The sequence below is a fragment of the Panthera onca genome, chromosome D1 (assembly GCF_046562875.1).
Source record: "Panthera onca isolate mPanOnc1 chromosome D1, mPanOnc1 haplotype 2, whole genome shotgun sequence".
NCBI lineage: Eukaryota > Metazoa > Chordata > Mammalia > Carnivora > Felidae > Panthera > Panthera onca.
The window spans coordinates 89,387,870-89,407,779 of NC_138348.1; the positions used below are offsets into that span (position 1 = coordinate 89,387,870).

Consider the following 19,910-nt stretch of genomic DNA (forward strand, 5'->3'; position numbering starts at 1 on the left):
TGAAAGTATGTATATTTAGGTGATGTAAAATTGAATACAATTATGGTACAGTATTCGATGTAGATAGGAATATCTTCGTAACTTTTTTCTTAGTTGTCCTTTTTTCAATTAAAGAAGAAGAAAAAAGCACTAGAAGAGTATTAGAAATGAAATTAATAATCTGAGAAGAGAAAACTCCGCTAAAGGCCTGTCCAGAGGAAAAGTCTGTATTCAGATGATTAGAGAAGCAAAAATTAATTTGTACCATTAGAATGTAATGGTAATTTGGTGAAATTTAAAAGGCAGAAACCTTGAAGACTGAGGTAAGGTATATTGTAGTTAACATACTAAAGTTACTTCCTGTTTGATCAGGGATAGTGGAAAATGAAGAATAAGTATCCATATGAAGTATATGCATTTGAATGTTCAAATAAGGGCTAACCAGAAAAGGGAAAACTTTGAAATGTAGTAAGTAAAATTTTTGGAAAGAAGATGGTTTTTAATAGTAAAATAGTTTATTAGTTTGTCTTTTATTTAATAAATGTGGAGGAATTAAAGCTTTTTAAGATTTTGAGGGACACCTGAGTAGCTCATGTGATTAAGCATCAACTTCAGCTCAGGTCATAATCTCTGGTTCATGAGTTCAAGCCCCATGTTGAGCTCTGTGCTGACAGCTCAGAGCCTGGAGCCTACTTTAGATTCTCTCTCTCTCTCTCTCTCTCTCTCTCTCTCACTCTCACTCTCTCACTCTCATTCTGTCTCTCTCTCTGTCCCTCCCCCACTCACTGTCTTTCTCTCAAAAATAAACATTAAAAAGAAGCTTTTTAGGATTTTGAGACTTAATATATACTGTACATAGTCTGTAACTACAATCATGTGTGTATTTGTATAGGAGAGAACGATTATTTTAAAGTCTAAATTAAAAGATAGAATTGAATATATATAATAGTATTTTCAAGTCAAAAGGAATAATCACAAGGAAGAATGATATATTTATATAGTATATACATAATTGTGAGAAGACATGAGATATAAATATGGATGGCTAGGTAGATATAATTTAAAATGTGTATAATCATTCTTCCTCATATTTATTCTGTTTTAGTTTGGACTGTAAAATAGTGTTCTTATTCTATATAAAATAGATTTTGTACCAGATTTTCTAATAAGAAAGCTCATTTTGGAGTACTGTTTTGCTAAGTGATTCATTTTCTCAACTGTATTCCTAATGAATAATTAACTTTATAGAAAGATTATGCTGTTAACACTTTCTAAACTTTTGAACACCTCCCTGTTGGAGAAAGTGACAAACCTGACCTGTTTCTTCCATACAAAGTGTTGTAAGAAATCTTGTAGGAACCTGACAAGGCATTAAAAAAAATCCTTTAGTACCAGGATTCACTCAGAATGATCTTACAGCATTTCAGCTACCACAAAACACAATGCTTATAATTGAGTTGCTTAAAGATTATATCACAGTTCTCTAAAGAACTGATTTCTTTTTAAATCTCATATAGTACTTTTTTTGTGGGTAATTTGTCATTTACATAGGCATTCTTAATTATGGAGTCAAAAGTTTTTTGTTATATTTCTTTTTTCTTTTTTATCTCTTTTTAATTTTTATTTCTTTTGTGTCTCATTTTTTTCAACCCTGCTTGGATGTGATATTAATATGAGGAATGTTTTCTCGTTTGGTCTGCCATGCTTTTTAGCTTTCGCACATCAATTCAGCACATTTTAGTTGTACTTAGAAGTTTCAGGTGTGTTTCCATTCTTAGTAAGTATGATAGTAGAAGACAGGTACCAATATATCATTTCTTTCTGAAAAATAACAGATTTAATAACTAGAGTGTTCATACATTCCCTAAACTATGATAAATTTATTCTAGTGGAACAAAGTTTTCAGGTGTCATGGTTTTTTTTTACAGGATTTGTGTTGTTTACTGCACGTACTTGAAACCAAATTTCCTTAAAAATGAGATTTGAAATGAAATTGCAAAAAAAGTGAGAACTTTGTAGAAAACTTGGTTTTCTACAAAAAATTAGAGTTGCTACAAAATACAAAAATTTTAAAACTCAAGATGAGGAAGCTGTTGCCTGAGCACATTTCTGTGTTTGAGGCAGAGGCTTTTTTGTTTAACATTTATTTATTTACTTTGGTGGCTTGGTGGGGAGGCAGAGAGAAGAGAGAATCAGTGCAGAGCCTGGCATGGGACTCATTCTCAGAAACCGTGAGATCATGACCTGAACCCAAATTAAGGGTCGGATGCTCAACCCACTGAGCAACCCAGGTGTCACTGAGCAACCCAGGTGTCCCTGAGCAAGAGGCTTAAAAACAAAAAAAAACCAAAAACACTATTGTAAATATACAGAGATCTTATAATCAGAGCACACTGCGGGGGGGGGGGGGGGGGGGGGGCGGGGATAACAAGGCCAAATAACCCATGAAAGTACTCCCTTTTGATAATCCTATTTTCATAACCAAAAACGATGACACACGTTCTAACAAGTAAGGCTGTACCAGTGTCCTCCTGGCCTAGAAGCCACCCCTCAGAGAGTGGAATTTGACTCTTTCATCTGTATCACAGAATGCATGCTTGATGCCTGGCATATAGAAGGGTTGTAATAAATGGTTGGTGAATGAGTGAGTGAGTGAGTGAATGAAGAGAAGAGACACGAAACCACAGCTGTCAAGAAAAATCAAAGACCAGTCCATGTCCTACTTACTTACCACACACTTCTTTTAGCTATGGTTCTAATCTTAAATGTCATCAGTTTTAATTTAGACATGTACTTATTATATTGTCATGATGACATCAAAACTACTAAAAATACTAAATAAAAATGGATCAGAAGAATGCTGTTGGAGAGTGTGGGAATAATTCTTAAAGTCCTGCCCTCTTTTGGTAGAACCGGTGTGGAGGTTTTCTAATGCTACGTTTTGACTGGGTCATTGTTTAATGTGCACTTTGCTGGTTTGTTAGATGGTGTTGGGGGAAAAGATGGTTATTAAGATGCCTTTTTTAAAACTAGGATTTCTTCTAATAATGTAACGGGTTCCCATATTGCTTTCTTATATGTTAGTGAAAAGAGAAACCAGATCTTTTCTCTTTTTATCTTCTGACCCTGTTCTTGTTTCTACTGTCTTCTTTAAAATCAAAGTTTATGCTTTTCTCTTTCATTTTACTACCTATTTTAAATAACTTTCTCATTCATCTCTCTTAAAATTCTAATAGCACTGTTCAGTTATGTAATTTTATTTATGAAGCCCCACTATGTGATTGTTTTGGGAACACTCAGTCTTTTTGCCTAGGGAACATAAAATGTTAAACAGTTCAGATGTTTTCCATAATGTATTATATCTGTGGAGCCTCAGCCATATATTATCAGGGAAAGACCTTTAATTCAAAGTTTGCCTACTTATTTAGAAGAATATAAGCAAGTATGCATCTACTATCACATGGTTTTGAGAGTCCCAAGAAAGTAATCTATACTTTTTAAGAGATGGTAGCTTATTTTTATGAAAATTCTATAATGCATCCTAAGAGAGCCTGATAATACACAAATAAAACCCTGTGTTCTGAAGGGCTTTGAGTACCTGGGTCAGTTAGCATGCTAATTTGGAGAATACATAATGAGAAGTGTCTTTTAAGAAAAAAAATTACAGCTTTGTTTTCCTTCCTTTCTTTAAGTAATTATATTAGTTATCCCAATAATCTCTAAATATATTTCCTTTGAAGTAGGTGGTAGAAATTTTCCAGGTCCCAGTTTATTATTTTACTTCTCATTTGTAAGGATAGAAACCTAAGTAAGGTATTGAGATTATCACTGATGGAGCAGTATTAGTACTAGAACTCCAGTTTGTAAAGATATTTTTCTTGTTACTAAGATGATAGAAAGCATACACTTGAAAATGAATACAGTTTCTTATGGAAACTAAGATGGCCCTGCTCTGCTGACTTGATCATATGACTTTCTCAGGCTCACAAGGGCAGTTATAGATTAACTCATTTGCTAAATTTGTACGTTGTTTCCAGACACAGACTTTGAATATACAAAGACAGATGAAACATGCTTTTTGCTCCTTAAGAGCTTGACTAATAAAGGGTAATAGTTGTATAAACAAGCAAATATTTCAAAATGACATAGTTCTTTGGGCACCTAGAACATAGTGCAGCTAGCTCTCCTTGGGAATATTCAAAGAAGGCTTGCTTAAGAGTGAAAGTTCAGTTGTGTTTTCAACAACAGCCAAGAGTTTTCTATAAGAAGATGATAGTACGAAGAAAATCCCAGAAGAGGAAATTGGTTTTTCTCTACTAGGAAATTGGGGGACGTATAAAATGGCTGCTTTGTGTGGCAAAAGAGGAGAGACTTGAGTTGGCCTAGAGTTGTGAAATCAATAATGTAAGTGCAAACCATGGAGGGGACCTTATGTTCTAGGCAGTATTTTGCCTTAGTTAAAAATTGGCTTTGTACTTGGACTGTTTAAATTAGAATCTCATTTCGTCCGTTGTTTCCTGTTTGCCCTTGGGTAAAACTTCATGTCTGTAAGACTCAGTTTCCTCTCAATATAGTGACAGAGCTTTTCCTATGGATTTTTGTGAGAACTAATTGAGGCATCTATTGTAAAAAAAACTTAGCTTGGCACTTATTAAATGCTCAATAATATAGCTGCTTTAAAAAATTATTCAAAGCTAAAGAGTTTAAATTTTAAATTAAATTGTAGGATCTGGTAGAATTTAAAAGATGGAATGCAGGAAGGACAAAAAAAGGCAGGAGAACCAATGAAAAGTCTATATAGGGGCACCTGGGTAGCTCACTTGGTTAAGCTTCCGACTTTGGCTCATGTCATCATCTCACAGTTTGTGGGTTCGAGCCTCACATCGGGCTCTGTGCTGACAGCTCAGAGCCTGGACCCTGCTTCAGATTCTCTGTGTGTGTCTCTCTCTCTGCCTCTCCCCTGCTCATGCTCTGTCTCTATCTCAAATGTAAATAAACATTAAAAAATTTTTAAAAAGGTCTTATAATAATAATGTTATATACAGTAAATGAAAATACATTAGCTATAGTTACCTAATTAAAATATCTCAGTTGTTTCATTTGCCAATCTGAATGTCTCATCCTTTGTATAGCAGTTTTTTGCAGACCAAATAATGCTCTCCCAACCTTTCTTTCATGGATTCTTTTAACTAACACTATCAAATGAACATTGTTATGCTAAAGCCTGTAAATTCATCAGTCTTCAGTAAGACAATTAAGACATTAAGACAAAGTTCAAATTTCAGCTACTGTACATTTTTGAATGAGTATAAAAACTTTTAAATTATGTACTTTGAATGGTCTTTTCTAGACTATAGGCCTGGACTAGCTGTCAGTTTGTATCAGGTCTTTAGTGAGGTAACCAGAGAGTACCCCTTCTTTTTTTTTTTTTTTTTTTTTTTTTTTTGCTTATTGCTACAGTGTCCTTTATGATTAACTGATAATATTAAGTCGAAACATCAGCAATTTTAATGTAAAGACAGGCAGGAAATTAAAAGATTCCTTCTACCTGAAGTCACGTTGACCTTTGCCTTATGTTGGTGTTTTGTTTATTGGATAAAATTCAGAATTAGCATTAACTATGAAAAGATGAGAGAAACTTTTATTTTTTTTATTTTTTAAAGTTTATTTTTATTTATTTAGAGAGAGAGAGCAGGGAAGGGGAGAGAGAGAATACCAAGCAGGCTCCGTACTGTCGGCACAGAAGCTGATGTGGGGCTCAAACTCACAAGCCATTAGATCATTCATGACCTGAGCCAAAATCAGGAGTCAGATTCTTACCCAACTGAGCCACCCAGGTGCCCCAGATGAAAGAAACTTTTAAAAGTGGCAAACTGGGAGGCGCCTGGGTGGCTCAGTGGGTTAAGCGGCCGACTTCGGCTCAGGTCATGATCTCACAGTTTGTGAGTTCAAACCCCACATCAGGCTCTGTGCTGACAGCTCAGAGCCTGGAGCCTGCTTCCAATTTTGTGTCTTCTTCTCTCTCTGCCCCTCCCCCACTTGTGCTCTGTCTCTCTCTATCTCTCAAAAATAAATGTAAAAAAAAAATTTTTTTTAAGTAGGAGATTGGAACACTTACAGGCAATGATAATTGCCTAATGTTGGGATAAGCATTAGCTTTGTTATATCCATTTTCTATGTGTGAAGTTCAGCAAAACTGTTACAACTCTCCTGGGAACATGAATTCTTTTACTTACCATTACACTTACATGTAACTATCCTAATATATGAATTCTTTCACTTACTGTTAACACTTAAATGTAATGGGAGAGAGCTGGTCTTGATATTCAGGTACCAGTTGTCTAGTTTACATGTGAAAATAAGTAAACGTGTCTTCATCAATTTTTGTAGTAGACTAATCTCTGCCCCTTATAATTTTAATTTACAGATTTTTTTTTTTTTTTTGCTTATGAAAACTAGGACATTCTGATTTTTTGTCAACTTTGTTTTGACAGAATACTCCCAATTTAATCTCTGTTTTTAAAACCCTCTCTTTAGTCCCCCAGGTTCTTCAAAGCTGTACAGCATTCATTGAGAGATATGGCATTGTGGATGGAATATATCGTCTCTCTGGCGTTGCCTCTAATATCCAGAGACTACGGTAAAAACTTATTTGGCATTTTCTTTTTCGTTCCTGTTGTAATTTCTTAAAATTAAATTATTTCAAAATTAAGGCACATTGATGACCATAACTTTCAGTAATATAGTCTGGATGAAGTGGGAAATAATATCCATATTGATTTTTGTAAATGTTTTCCTAAATGCCATTTCTTCATTTGTTCTATCAGAAAACCATGTCTCCTTAATCTCTTCAATTTTATATTTTGTCTCATTTCTATATTTGGAGATTTGAGCAAATTTCAAAGTTTGCATCCATGAAAAAAATGAGACGACAATTTCCATTGTACTAGAATTATTCTTCTTAATTAAAACTGACGAGTGAAACTTCTTCTGTTGAACCACTCTTGCAGCCCAGGAATCAATCACACTCGATCGTGGTGAATGATTCTTTCAGTGAGCTGTTGGATTTGGTTTGCTAGTATTGAGAATTTTTGCATCCATGTTCATCAGAGATATTGGCCTATAGTTCTGTTTTTTAGTGGAGTCCTTATTTGGTTTTGCTCTCAGAGTAGTTCTGGCTTCATAGAATGAGTTTAGAAGTTTTCCTTCCTTTCTGTTTTTTTTGGAATGTATTGAAAAGATTGGTATTAACTCTTCTTTAAATGTTTGGTAGAATTCCCCTGGGAAGCCACCAGGCCCTGGACTTTTGTTTGTTGGGTTGATTCTATTTCTTTGCTGGTTATCAATCTGTTCAAGTTTTCTGTTTCTTCCTGTTTCAGTTTGGGTAGTTTATATGTTTCTAGGAATTTACCCATTTCTTCCATGTTGTCCACTTTGTTGGCATACAGTTTTTCATAATGTTCTATTATAATTGTTTGCATTTCTGTGGTGAAACTTCCTCTAATCCCCTTTAACACTAGTTTTGTAGCACATATACAAGTTATGTATTCTACGTCCTCTCCCATTATCTTCTCAGAGACAAAAATAGTGGCATCCATTATACCAGCAATATAAATTTTATTTTCTCTTAATCTCTTAGATTCTAGTCTGTTCTTAATATGCTCTTATCCTTCATTTTTCACTGTGCTGCACAGTGATTGCCATTATTCTACACAGATTTTAATATTCCAATTGACCACAGAGCTCCTCTCTATTTTCAGGAATACACGTTTGTAAAGTACTTAAACTGATTCTTGTACTGAAGATAGTTTCAGTCTTCAGTGTCAGATGGAGCAGATCCATTGTCCACATACACTAATCCTCTAGGTTGATAAGTAGTCCCATGCCCGTCGATTAATATTAATTAACCTCCTGGAGAGTGAGCCTAACTTGCCTTAGTATTCTAAGCACAACTTACATTTCACTCACTTTACACTATAGATCTTACTGGCTATTTAAATTCAATTAGCTAGAAATTGCTTTATATTGTTCTGGCTTCCTTATCCTCCTTCAATAAAGTATTCCTGAACTATATACTCCTGAGGGATTTCTGTACAGAGTTGTTCATGGACCAGCTGCCATTCAGCCCTACTGTCCAGAATTGCCAAAATATTAGATATTCAAAGCACTGGAAATTGGGAGTTCTGTTTTCAGATCTATGTGTTAAGAGCTGCTCATCCATACATGCTTCAGAGGTTGTTGTCCTTTGTAATATTAGAGCTATGCCCATAATTTCCACTTAGAAAAACACTTCTCTTATGATCAGACATCCAGTTACTGCTGAAGTCCAAACATAACCTACATAAAATACAATCACTTGAATAAAACATTAACTATGCTTTCTGTTTTAAGTCCTATATTTGCTTTTCCTTCAATAAAATAATTGTATTTTGTCTCTCGTTTGTTAGCCATGAATTTGACTCTGAACATGTCCCCGACCTGACTAAAGAACCTTATGTTCAAGACATCCATTCTGTGGGCTCCCTCTGTAAGCTGTATTTTCGAGAGCTCCCAAACCCTCTGCTCACCTACCAGCTGTATGAGAAATTTTCTGTGAGTACAAGTCACTGCTAATCAAGTTCTCTTTGGAGTTGTGCTGTGATTTTATGTCAAACGTGCAAAGATTGCCTTGGTCATGTAAGAAATAGTTCTGTGACTAAAATACCTCCTTCAAAGAAAACAGAAAACTGTTATTGATAGCTAGTCCATAGTCTTCACTGTTTTCACATGTGCATACATTTAGTTTCTGACTTTGGCCCACTAATCTTATCATCCTCAAATTGGTTACCATAAAGTTTTAAAAAATTATCCTTTAATAGATTTCAGTGTCCGTACAGTATGGAAACAAAGTTTACTTTCTTGATACTATATAGTTCCTTGTCGTTCAGTAGAGTGAGAACTGAATTGTAAGTGAATAGCTTAAGTTTCTACCAACAAAGCCTACTAGTCTGTTTCTCATTGTGATTGTTGCAGGATGCTGTTTCAGCAGCAACAGATGAAGAAAGGCTGATCAAAATTCATGACGTCATCCAACAACTGCCCCCTCCTCACTACAGGTAAATGACGTGTTGTAGATATCGCCCAAGAGTACAAGTCAGTTGATGCGAAGAGTGGTGTTTTTCTTTGGTTTTCTAACTACTAAAACTTCCATGGAGTTCTGTTTAAACTTCTGTTTGTTCATACATTTATGTTTGTCTGTGTATCCCAAGGCCTGGCACAGTGCTTGGCATCCAGTAGGCACTTAATAAAAGTTGAATTAATGAACAAAAATAAATGAACAGATTGATAGTTGACTAAACCTGTTTTGGGGGGGGGGTTGTTTTGTTTTTTGTCTTTTGATACCCTGAGAAATACTGGTGTATGATCACAAGTGTGAATACTTGTGATTGCTTGAATCCAAAGTAGGATACAGTGCTGAGTGCCTGTTTACTTCCAACCCTCTTACCTTTTTCAAAAGGTGTCCAAGCTACATAGAACCACAAAATGTAACAGGGGTCTCAGAATTCCTCCTCAGGAGACTCTCAGATGATCTATAAACCTGTGTTTTGTTTTAGGTCTTGTTCTTGTTTATTGTTTTTGTTGCCATTGCTACTTTTTAAGACCCAATTTAATTTGTATGTTAGTTTGACTCTAAGAAATAGTTTTGGTCATATCAGAGAAGACCAGAATAAAATTAAAGATGACTGCCATTTAGTGAGAGAAAGAAAACAGTATGAACCATAGGTGATAATATGCAAAAAAGCAAAAGGTAAAATTTTTAAATTTCAGTCATTGACAAAAAGTAAATGCAGTAGATGTTTTAGTAATACACGAATTAAGTAATTTAATACTTTTTTTAAGAATCACATTGGTCATATATGTATTTGAAAACTCAGCACTAAATTTGGCACTCAACACTAAAATTTTTAATCAACATTAAAAATTAGCATATTTTTTTGAGTCAGCACTATAGTTGTAAATCATGATAATCAAGAGCCAGAAGGTAACTTGGCCCTGACTCATAGCCTGTGTTAAGAGGAATGTGAGGGAATTAGGGGTTCTTAACGACCCATTGAAGAGTGAAAAAAAAACCCAACAACACAAAAGAGCTTTTGTGAAGGAAGGTCAAGAAATGAGGTCTTCAACCCTGAAAAAGAAAGCTGAGGAGACAAATCTGATAATACACAGTTATTGAAGAATATTTAAGGAGGAAGACAACTTTTTTTTTTTGTACTTGCCAGAAAAAGAAACCTAGTGCAATATAATGAATATTAGCTTTGATAGATGGGAGTTTTTATTTGCATGTTCATCACTTCCTATGTGACCTCTCCAAGCACTAATATCCATGTGTGTGAAAAGAATACTAATAATCCCTTCTTAAGAGGATTTTTTTGATGTTATAATGAGATCCAATGTGCGAATGAGTCTGGCCCTGAGTATTTTTTTTTAATGTAAAACACAGCAAGACAGATGATTAGAATTAGGCCAAGACTTCTTGACTTTGTTTTATAGGAGGTACCATATAAATATATCTTTTTTCTCTAAATTAAAAAAAAGATCAATATAATATATATGTACATGGTTTTAAAAAGTCAAATGGTGTATACAGATGACTATTTTTCACTGTAAAATGAAAAATGCTCCACAACCCCCCTTCCTAATTTCTCCTTGTTCTCTATTTCTGAATAGCATGCGTATGCTTTTATTTCTTGATTTTTCATTTTTAGATAATTATTTTTACCTTCCTTTTGTGGTGAATAAAATTTAGCTCTCTTATCACCCCCACCCCAGTACCACACAAACTCACACTTCCCCTTCTTTCATGTTCAGAGTCTGGTTATGTCAGCATTTGGAGTTAAACCAGTATTCACTGTCTACATTGTAGTGTTACAACCATGTAACTGTTATTCATGACTGCACATAATAGGTACTAGACCTTATTTCCTTTCTGGAATAACTGTGTGTGTGTGTGTGTGTGTGTGTGTGTGTGTGTGTGTGTAGCAGATGCCCATTTTTGGCTTGCTAAGTTTCTGTTCATCACTAGTTTATCCCTGAAACTCTTTCACAGGACTATAAATGTTCTGTCAGTGTGTTCAGACTTATCAGGCAACGTGTTTGGTTTTTTTTTTTTGGTCCCGTGAAAATATCCCTGCTGGAGCCTTATGCCCCACTACTCAGTACCTCAGTCCAGGCTGTTTGCTCTCTAGATGTGCAACACTGTGAACTCTTAACCCTCATTTTGGAAGTTCTATTCATTGCCTCCTGCAGGATCTCTTGTTGTCATCTCCCTTGTTTTTACTCCCTGCTTTGTAGTAGACATCTTTGGAAGCTTCTCCAGGAAAGTCGAACGGGAGGTAAATGTGTTGAGACTTTGATATGAAGATGCTCCTATTCTACTCTTGTATTTGATTGGTAGTTGACTATAGAATGTTAGCCTGTAAATAATTTTTCCCCATAATTTTGATGGTATCACACCATTGTCATCTAAGCAAAAATGCTGCAGCCATATGACATATTTTGTTTTGTTTGTATCCTTTCTGGATGCTTTTGAATTTAGAACCTACCTAGTGTTCAGTTTTCACATTGACCCATCTTGGAGTGGGTTCTTTTTCATTCTTTGCTGTGGACACTTGGTAGGCTTTCTCCATCTGGAAACTTCTGGGAAGTTTTCTTGTTATTATTTCCTTGATGGTTCTCATTGCAGCTGAAATCCCATCCCTTTTCTTTATTCTCTTTCTGGGTTTATTGTAGCTCTTGAACTAACTCTTTCATTTTCTCACCTTCCTTTGTCAGTTTCCACATATGGATTTCCTCCATCTCTTGATTTACAAGAAAGTTATTTCCAGGAACAAACTAAACTTTCTTCCTTCCTTCTGTCCTTCCCCTGTACCTTCCTCCTGCCCTTTTTTGTTCTACTTTACAGCATCCTGTTCTTATCTCATGGAAATAATCTCTGCTCTCTAGGAGAACATTACTGGTAATTATAGGTTTTGTTTTGTTTTAAATTGTTCTCTGCTTGTCACAGTATTTGTTCCTTCCTCATTTGGCAGCTTACCCTTATCAAGACTGCAAAATATTCAACAGATTTATGGAAGCAAGAAACAAAAATTCTTTTTTAAAAAATCATGTTTTATAAGTGTGATAGCATTTAACTTCATTATGATTTAAAATAATCTGCCATGAACAGTTATAGAAACACTTATGATTGGCTTTAGGTAAGCTTACAGTTTAAATGATATTTAGTGAAAGTGGTGCAGGGAAAGAAACTATTAAACAAAAAAACTTAATAGTGCTGTAGACACCAATCTGTACATTTTGCAGAGGGAATCGAGAGTACTGGTTAATATTGTGGGTGAATTAAGAGAACATCAGTAATATATATGGACAGTGTGTATTATGTGTGTGTGTATATATGTATATATGTATACATATATATGAGATATAGTATATGTGTATATATATTTTATGTATGTATACATATATACTGTATACACATGTATACATATATTAGTATAGTATATATACAGCATGTCTAGCATATATATGTGTACATACTAATATATGTATGTATATATACTGTATATATGGTATATGTGAATAATTATGTCAGCAAACTAAAATATATGGTACATAAAATATATAAAACATATATTTAATATAATTAAACACTATTGGCAAGGTGCTATTCTTAGAATACAGTGATAAACAAGATAGAATTCATTACCTCAAGGAACTGAAGTTTTAGAGGGGCTATGTATAGAATAGGCAATACTGTATATATATCCATATAAATATATATAATAGACAGTATATATGTATATATTTCTCATCTGGTAAAGTATGTATGCCTCCTATATTTTTTATTTTTTATATTTTATATAAATAAATCTCCCAACATAAGTTTTATTTATATCCCCTACATATTTATCCCCTGTTGTGTAGTACATTTATGTCACCTGTTATATATAATGTCTCATTATAATGTAGGGACTTTGAAGCCAAACTACCTATATTAGCTATGTGACCTTGTGACCTTGGGCAAGTTCCTTTGCCTCTTAGGCTCACTTTCATTGTGTCTAAAATAGACAATAATAGTACTTTTCTAGTAGGATTATTATGAATATTAAAGGAATAGAACTTAGGACAAGGCCTGTTACATAAGTGCTATTTATATGAGTTAATTACCCTTATTGTTATTATGTATATCTGTGCATTTGCTTTTTTATGTTTTATCTATAATGTGTGTATGTGTGTATATGCACTCACATACATATGTATCTTCTGTAGAAGCAAGAAACAAATTATTTTTTAAATCATGTTTAAATAAAGTGTTTATACCATTTAACTTCATTATGAATTAAAATAACCTTGCATAAACTTAAAAAAACACTTAAAATTGGCTTTAGGTAAAGCTTACAATATATATTCATATATAACTTTTATATATTATGTTTATCTCCTCTAACTATATTCATATTTTTCCTACACAGTATATATTTTCCTTTATTATACAGATATAGATATTTTTCAACAATATATAGATATTTCCCTTACTAATTACATATGTAGCTCCCTTAGTTATTTAATCTTCCCTGTTGAACATTATATACTTTTACCTGCTATATATTATATATTGTACATGTATTGTACCATATATCTGTATAGAATATATATCTATATATATTTATATGGATATATATGTATTGTTTGTTTTATAAACACAAGTTCCTTGAGGCCATGAATTCTGTCTTGTTTATCACTGTATTCTCAGAATAGAACCTTGCTAATAGTAAATGTTCAATAATATATATTGAATATATATATTATATATTTTATGCACCATGTATTTTATAGCTTGCCGATATATGTATACATATATAGAATGTATATCCTAATATTATTTTCTTTATTCCTAATATATATTACCTACAATGCATGCCCACATGTTTTACATATATTGTTTACTATATACATATTTCCCATTCTATATAATATATAATTCCTTGTGATAGATCTCCTGCTATCTAATGTGTTTTTATATTCTAGCATCCTCTACATAATTTGAGTGTTAATCTCCTGTTATGTATCTCTCTCCATCCAGACTTTTTAAGATTTTAACATTCTCATTTCCTAATTCCTTAAATTCTTGAAAAACATGATTTTTGATAGTGTTCTCTTATGTTATTTAACCTTTTCCCTAATGTACCTATCTGATATGTTTTATGGTGTTTTTAAGTTTTTAGTTTAATTCCAGTATAGTTAGGCATACAGTGTTATATTAGTTTCAGGTGTACAATATAGCGATTCAACAATTCTGTACCCACTTACTCAGTGCTTGTTGTGATAAGTGTACTCTTCAGTCCCCATCACCTATTTCACTCATCCCCCCACCCACCTCTCTAGTAACCATCAGTTAGTTCTCCATAGTTAAGACCCTCTTTCTTGGTTTGTTTCTCTCTGTTGTTTTTTTTTTTCCTTCACTTGTTTATTTTGTTTTATAAATTCCACATTTGAGTGAAATCATGGTATTTGTCTTTCTGACTTATTTTGCTTAGCGTTATACTCTCTAGCTACATCTGTATTGTTCCAAATGACAAGATTTCATTCTTTCTAATGGATGAATAATATTCTTGTGTGTGTGTGTGTGTGTGTGTGTGTGTGTGTGTGTGTGTCTATATATACATACCACATCTTGTTTATCCATTCATCTACAGATGGATACTTGTGCTGCTTCCATAATTTGGCTATTATACATAATGCTTCAATAAACATAGGGGTGCATGTATCCCTTTGAATTTGTGTTTTGTATTTTAGGGTCAATATCCAGTAGTTTGATTATTGGATTGTAAGGTAGTTGTATTTTTAACTTTTTGAGGAACCTCCATACAGTTCCACAGTGGCTACACCAGTTTGCATTCCTTGGTGGAATTTTTCCCCCCAATTTTGAACATTACTGTGAGGACCACCCATTTACATGAATCTTTGTGAAAATCTAGATTTTTTTTTGGGGGGGATAAAGACCTGACAGTGGAATTCTTGGAAATCAAAGGGCACTAAAATTTTCTTCCCGATATGCCAATATTTCTAAGCTGTGAAGATTTATGCAGTGTGTGCTCTGCTGAATACGACAGTGCTCACTCACCTCATGGCACTGCTGACTAAAATTCTCCATTAGCTTTTAAAAACATTTTTACAATTAGATATGTGAATAAAATGGGATCTTTGGTTGTTTTGATTTGCATTTCCTATAAAGTATATTTGTGAAGTACTTTAATATCTCCCTTCCTTCATCTACCCACCACCCAAAGTTGTAAGATTTTACATGTTTTCTGAACACATTTCTCAAGCTTCCCACCTGTACATGGTCTCCAGACCAGCCCCACTTCTGTCTGTGTGTCTGCCTTTCCTACTTAAGAATGTTAGGAGGGAACGAAAGTTCCACCTGCGGTTGAAGGAGCAGGGACTTTGGAGCCATGCTGACCTTGATTTGAGACAAGCACTTCTTGTCTTTGTAACCTGGGCACACCTTGGCTCTCTCCTCCATAAAGTGGGGAGTGGCAACACTGTGCTGGGTAGGGCTATTAGGGGAACTTGATGAGATCCCTGTAGAAGCATGTTCAGGGCTCCTGGGTGGCTCAGTCGGTTGAACTCGGCTGACTCTTGATTTCGACTCAGATGATGATCTCATGGTTCCTGAGTTCAAGCCCCGCATGGGTCTCTGCGCTGACAGCAAGGAACCTGCTTGGGATTCTCTGTCTTTCTCTGTATCTCTCTCTCTCTCTCTGCCCCTCCCCTATTCACTCTCTCACACTCTCTATCTCAAAATAAATAAATAAAACATTTAGAAAGAAAGAAAGAAAGAAAGAAAGAAAGAAAGAAAGAAAGAAAGAAAAAGAAAGAAAAGAAAGAAAGAATCTTCAACAGTGCTTCTAGCTGCCAGCCTCTTTCTTCTCAGATTCACATTGGTCTCTTGGGCTCATATGCCAACCACAGTTTAACTTTCATTACTGTTTCATACAACAGTCTAAACTTCTGTCTCCTATTTATTGTCTTTAATGGCTTCAATCCCTATACACTGTAGGTAGGGGCACTTTGAGAAATGTAGGTAATACCTCTGTGTGTTTATCTGATCTCACTTGCATCTAAGCTGATCATGTTTTCTTTCCAAAACTGTTCTGCCCTGTTATTTTAATCTCTCTCTATATACATAGAATTGTTTAAGTAAAGCAAATAAAATAACCCAGGATATTAGGATTTGGAATAGGCTTTCTCTTCTAAAAGCACATTTTTTACTCAAATATTCTCTGTCCTTGGTGCCCACTGCAATTCTTCTTTTAACTGTTTAGGCTTGTGTAATACTGTTTTCTTTTATAAAAGGAAAGTTTAAGTCCTCTCCTGTTAGCGTGTCTGTTACAAGTAGAATATCATAAGTTCATGATATCATGTGTTGAGAAATTAGCTTTTATGGAGGACTTACTTCACTGGTGTCCTTGAAACTAGATGTCTGATATTGAGGAGGACACCTTTTGGGATGAGCACTGGGTGTTGTATGGAAACCAATTTGACAATAAATTTCATATATTGAAAAAAAAAAGAAACTAGATGTCTGACAGCCAGGAGCAAATATTCCTAAAGATTTTCATTCATTCATTCATTTTTTTATTTTTTAAAAATATGTATTTTTGAGAGCAAGAGAGAGAGACAGAGTGTGACCGGGGGAGGGAGAGAAACACTGAGTCTAAAGCAGGTTCCAGACTCTGAGCTGTCAGCACAGAGCCCAACTCCGGGCTGGAACCCACGAGGAGTGAGATCATGACCTGAGCTGAAGTTGGACGCTTAACTGACAGAGCCATGCAGGCGCCCCTCCTAAAGACTTTTAAAAACTAAGACTGTTTTTTAGAACCAGTCCTGTCAGAAACGTTCATTTCTTACTGCATCTGCCTTACACTTTTTTCTTAGAATTCTGTGGATGTGATTACTGTATGCAGAGTATGTAATTCATAATATTCTTCTGACATTTCTGTGGTAATAATAATATTCAAACCTAAACAGCAACAAAAAAATTTGCTGGAGTTTGTATGGTTTCTTTTTCTATTTTTCTATTGAAATCTTAAAAATTAATTAGCACTTTCAGTCTCTAAACTGCTACATACTGTTTCTTTTTGTTAATACGTTCTATTGCATTTTCCAGAACGCTGGAGTTCCTGATGAGACACTTGTCTCTTCTAGCTGACTATTGTTCCATCACAAATATGCATGCAAAAAACCTAGCAATTGTTTGGGCTCCAAACCTGCTAAGGTAAGATGCATTTGACTTATGACCTTACGTAGAATTTGTCATCTTAAATGAAAGTGTTCCTTCAGTGTTCCATGAGGACAGTTTTTAAAAGTAAAACCCATATGCTGTTCTTATGAGCATCTCCTTTAAAGAGGCAAGTGGAGCTTAACCAAGGTGCTAAAAGTATGCTTTCTTCCTCTGTGGTTTACACATTTAAAAAAAATAATGCTCTTTGAGACTGCTATCTTTGGGGTTCTCTGATGGTAATGTTGGTTACCCCCCAGATCGAAACAGATAGAATCTGCCTGCTTCAGTGGGACAGCAGCTTTTATGGAAGTGAGAATTCAGTCTGTGGTGGTTGAATTCATCCTGAATCATGTAGACGTCCTCTTCAGTGGGAAAATCAGTGCTGTCATTCAGGATGGAGCAGGTACGGCTCACACGGATTTTGTTTACTACAAGGAACATGTATCTGTTCTTATAAAGGGATGGAAAACTGCATTTCTTATCTCAGTGTAATAATAAATCTGTCTTTGGTAGAAAGCAGCTAATTTATGTCCACTTCTCAAAATGCATAGCTTAATAGTTATTTTATGTGTACTTAGTGAGTACTACATATTAGACCTATTATGTAAGTTCATGACACATTAAAAAATATGTCATTTATTGATGTATATAAAGATATGCTATGGAGCAGCAAAAGAACAATTTTTTCCAAAACCAAAGAGATCTCACTGATACCCAGTCTTGCTTGGTATCTTTTCAGAAAGGAAAACAGTTAAATTATTTAAGGAATTAAAATATCTATATTTATATATATTTATATGTCATTGTTAACAACCTGCTATGTCACCTTCTTTTCCTCATTCAGTATAATGCCCTATTATTTTTGCCATTTAAAAAACTTAATGAAGAAAATTTAAAACAACACAGACAGGTAGATAGATGGAGACTGATGTACAGACACTCACACATATTTATATTTTTTTATCTATGCCAAAAATCTTTACTCTTTTCATTGCTTTTCTTTTTTTCCAAAGCTTCTCTGTCGAGACCCAAGTCCCTGCTGGTTTCCTCTCCATCCACCAAGCTGCTGACATTGGAGGAAGCCCAGGCACGAACGCAAGCTCAGGTCACTTCTCCAATTGTGACTGAAAATAAATATATTGAAGTAGGAGAAGGACCCGCTGCCCTTCAGGGAAAGTTTCATACCATAATTGAGTTTCCACTTGAAAGGTAAAATTCATTGAATCCTCTTTAATAATGTGATTTTCATGGCCAAGTGTTCTTCTTTTTTTAACTTTTGTATTTTAGTATTATTGTATTGATGTTGAGCTAGTCCCAGAAAAACCCATTCATTTGATTACAGATGATATTTCATAGGGAATGACACAAATGATTCTCAAAAAGCATGACAACATCATGTCATTTTAAAGAAGATGAAAGTTAATCATAGACGGTGAACTGTTAGGAAAAGTAATACACTTCTACTATGTAGGGTTTGATTTTCTCTCTGAGATACTTATTTAGACATAAACTGGATTGGAACAGATTACTCAGGAAATAATGGATGGATAATGACTTGTTTGACATTAAGTTTAGAATAGGCAGAACTTCTCATAGTGTGACCTCCCAACCAGCATGAAGAGATGAATGCATAATATTCCTCTGTGTGTGTGTGTGTGTGTGTGTGTGTGTGTGTGTGTGTGTGTGTGTACACACCGCATCTTCTTTATGCATTCATCTCTTGATGGACACTTGGGCTGCTTCCACATCTTGGCTATTATAAATAATGCTGCAGTAAACCTAAGAGTGCACCTGTCTTTCAAATTAGTGTTTTTGTTTTCTTTGGGTAAGTATCCAGAGGTGGAATTACTAGATCATATGGTGCTTCTATTTTTAATTTTTTGAGGAACCCTCATACCATTTCCCGTAATGGCTGCACTAATTTATATTCCCACCAGCAGTGCAATGAGGGGTCCCTTTTCTCCACTGCCTTGCCAACACTGGTCATTTCTTCTCTTTTTGACACTCGCCATTCTGACTGGTATGAGGTTGTATCTCATTGTGCTTTTGATTTGCATTTCCCTGGTGATGAGTGATGTTGAGCATCTTTTCAAGTGTCTGTTGGCCATCTGGATGTCTTTTGGAGGGAAAGGTCTTTTCAGGTCCTCTGCCTATTTTTTAATTGGATTGTCTTTTGGGTGTTGAGTTGTAGGATTTTGAAATATATTTTGAATGTTAATGCCTTATTGGATATATCATTTGCAAATATCTTCTCCCATTTAGTAGGTTATCTTTTTGTCTTGTTGATGGTTTCCTTCACTGACCAAGTTTTTAAGTTTGATGTGGTCTCAACTGCTTATTTTTGCTGTTGATGCCCTTGCCTGAGGAAATACTCAGAAAAGTACTGTTAAGGCTGATGTCCAGGAGATAACTGCCTATATTTTCTTTTAGGAGTTTTATGGCTTCAGGCCATACATTTAGATCTTTAATCTATTTTGAGTTTATTTTTGTGTGTGGTGATAGAAAATGGTCTAGTTACAGTCTTTCACATGTAGCTGTCCAGTTTTCCCAGCACCATTTGTTGAAGAGACTGTCATTTCTCCATTGTGCTTCTTGCCACCTTTGTCAT

The 19,910-nt window shown here is 34.8% G+C and overlaps 1 protein-coding gene across 6 annotated transcripts in view; it reads left to right on the forward strand.

Annotated features, from left to right (window-relative positions):
* ARHGAP32 (Rho GTPase activating protein 32) overlaps positions 1–19,910 on the forward strand; it is a 298,544-nt gene that overhangs the window by 258,495 nt on the left and 20,139 nt on the right. For all 6 annotated transcript variants that reach the window (XM_060605213.3, XM_078432952.2, XM_078432951.2 and 3 more), the window contains 6 exons: positions 6,517–6,619; positions 8,427–8,571; positions 8,992–9,074; positions 17,189–17,296; positions 17,560–17,705; positions 18,316–18,511. In XM_060605213.3, the coding sequence (XP_060461196.3) occupies positions 6,517–6,619; positions 8,427–8,571; positions 8,992–9,074; positions 17,189–17,296; positions 17,560–17,705; positions 18,316–18,511 (781 nt within the window). The remainder of the gene's footprint in view (positions 1–6,516; positions 6,620–8,426; positions 8,572–8,991; positions 9,075–17,188; positions 17,297–17,559; positions 17,706–18,315; positions 18,512–19,910) is intronic.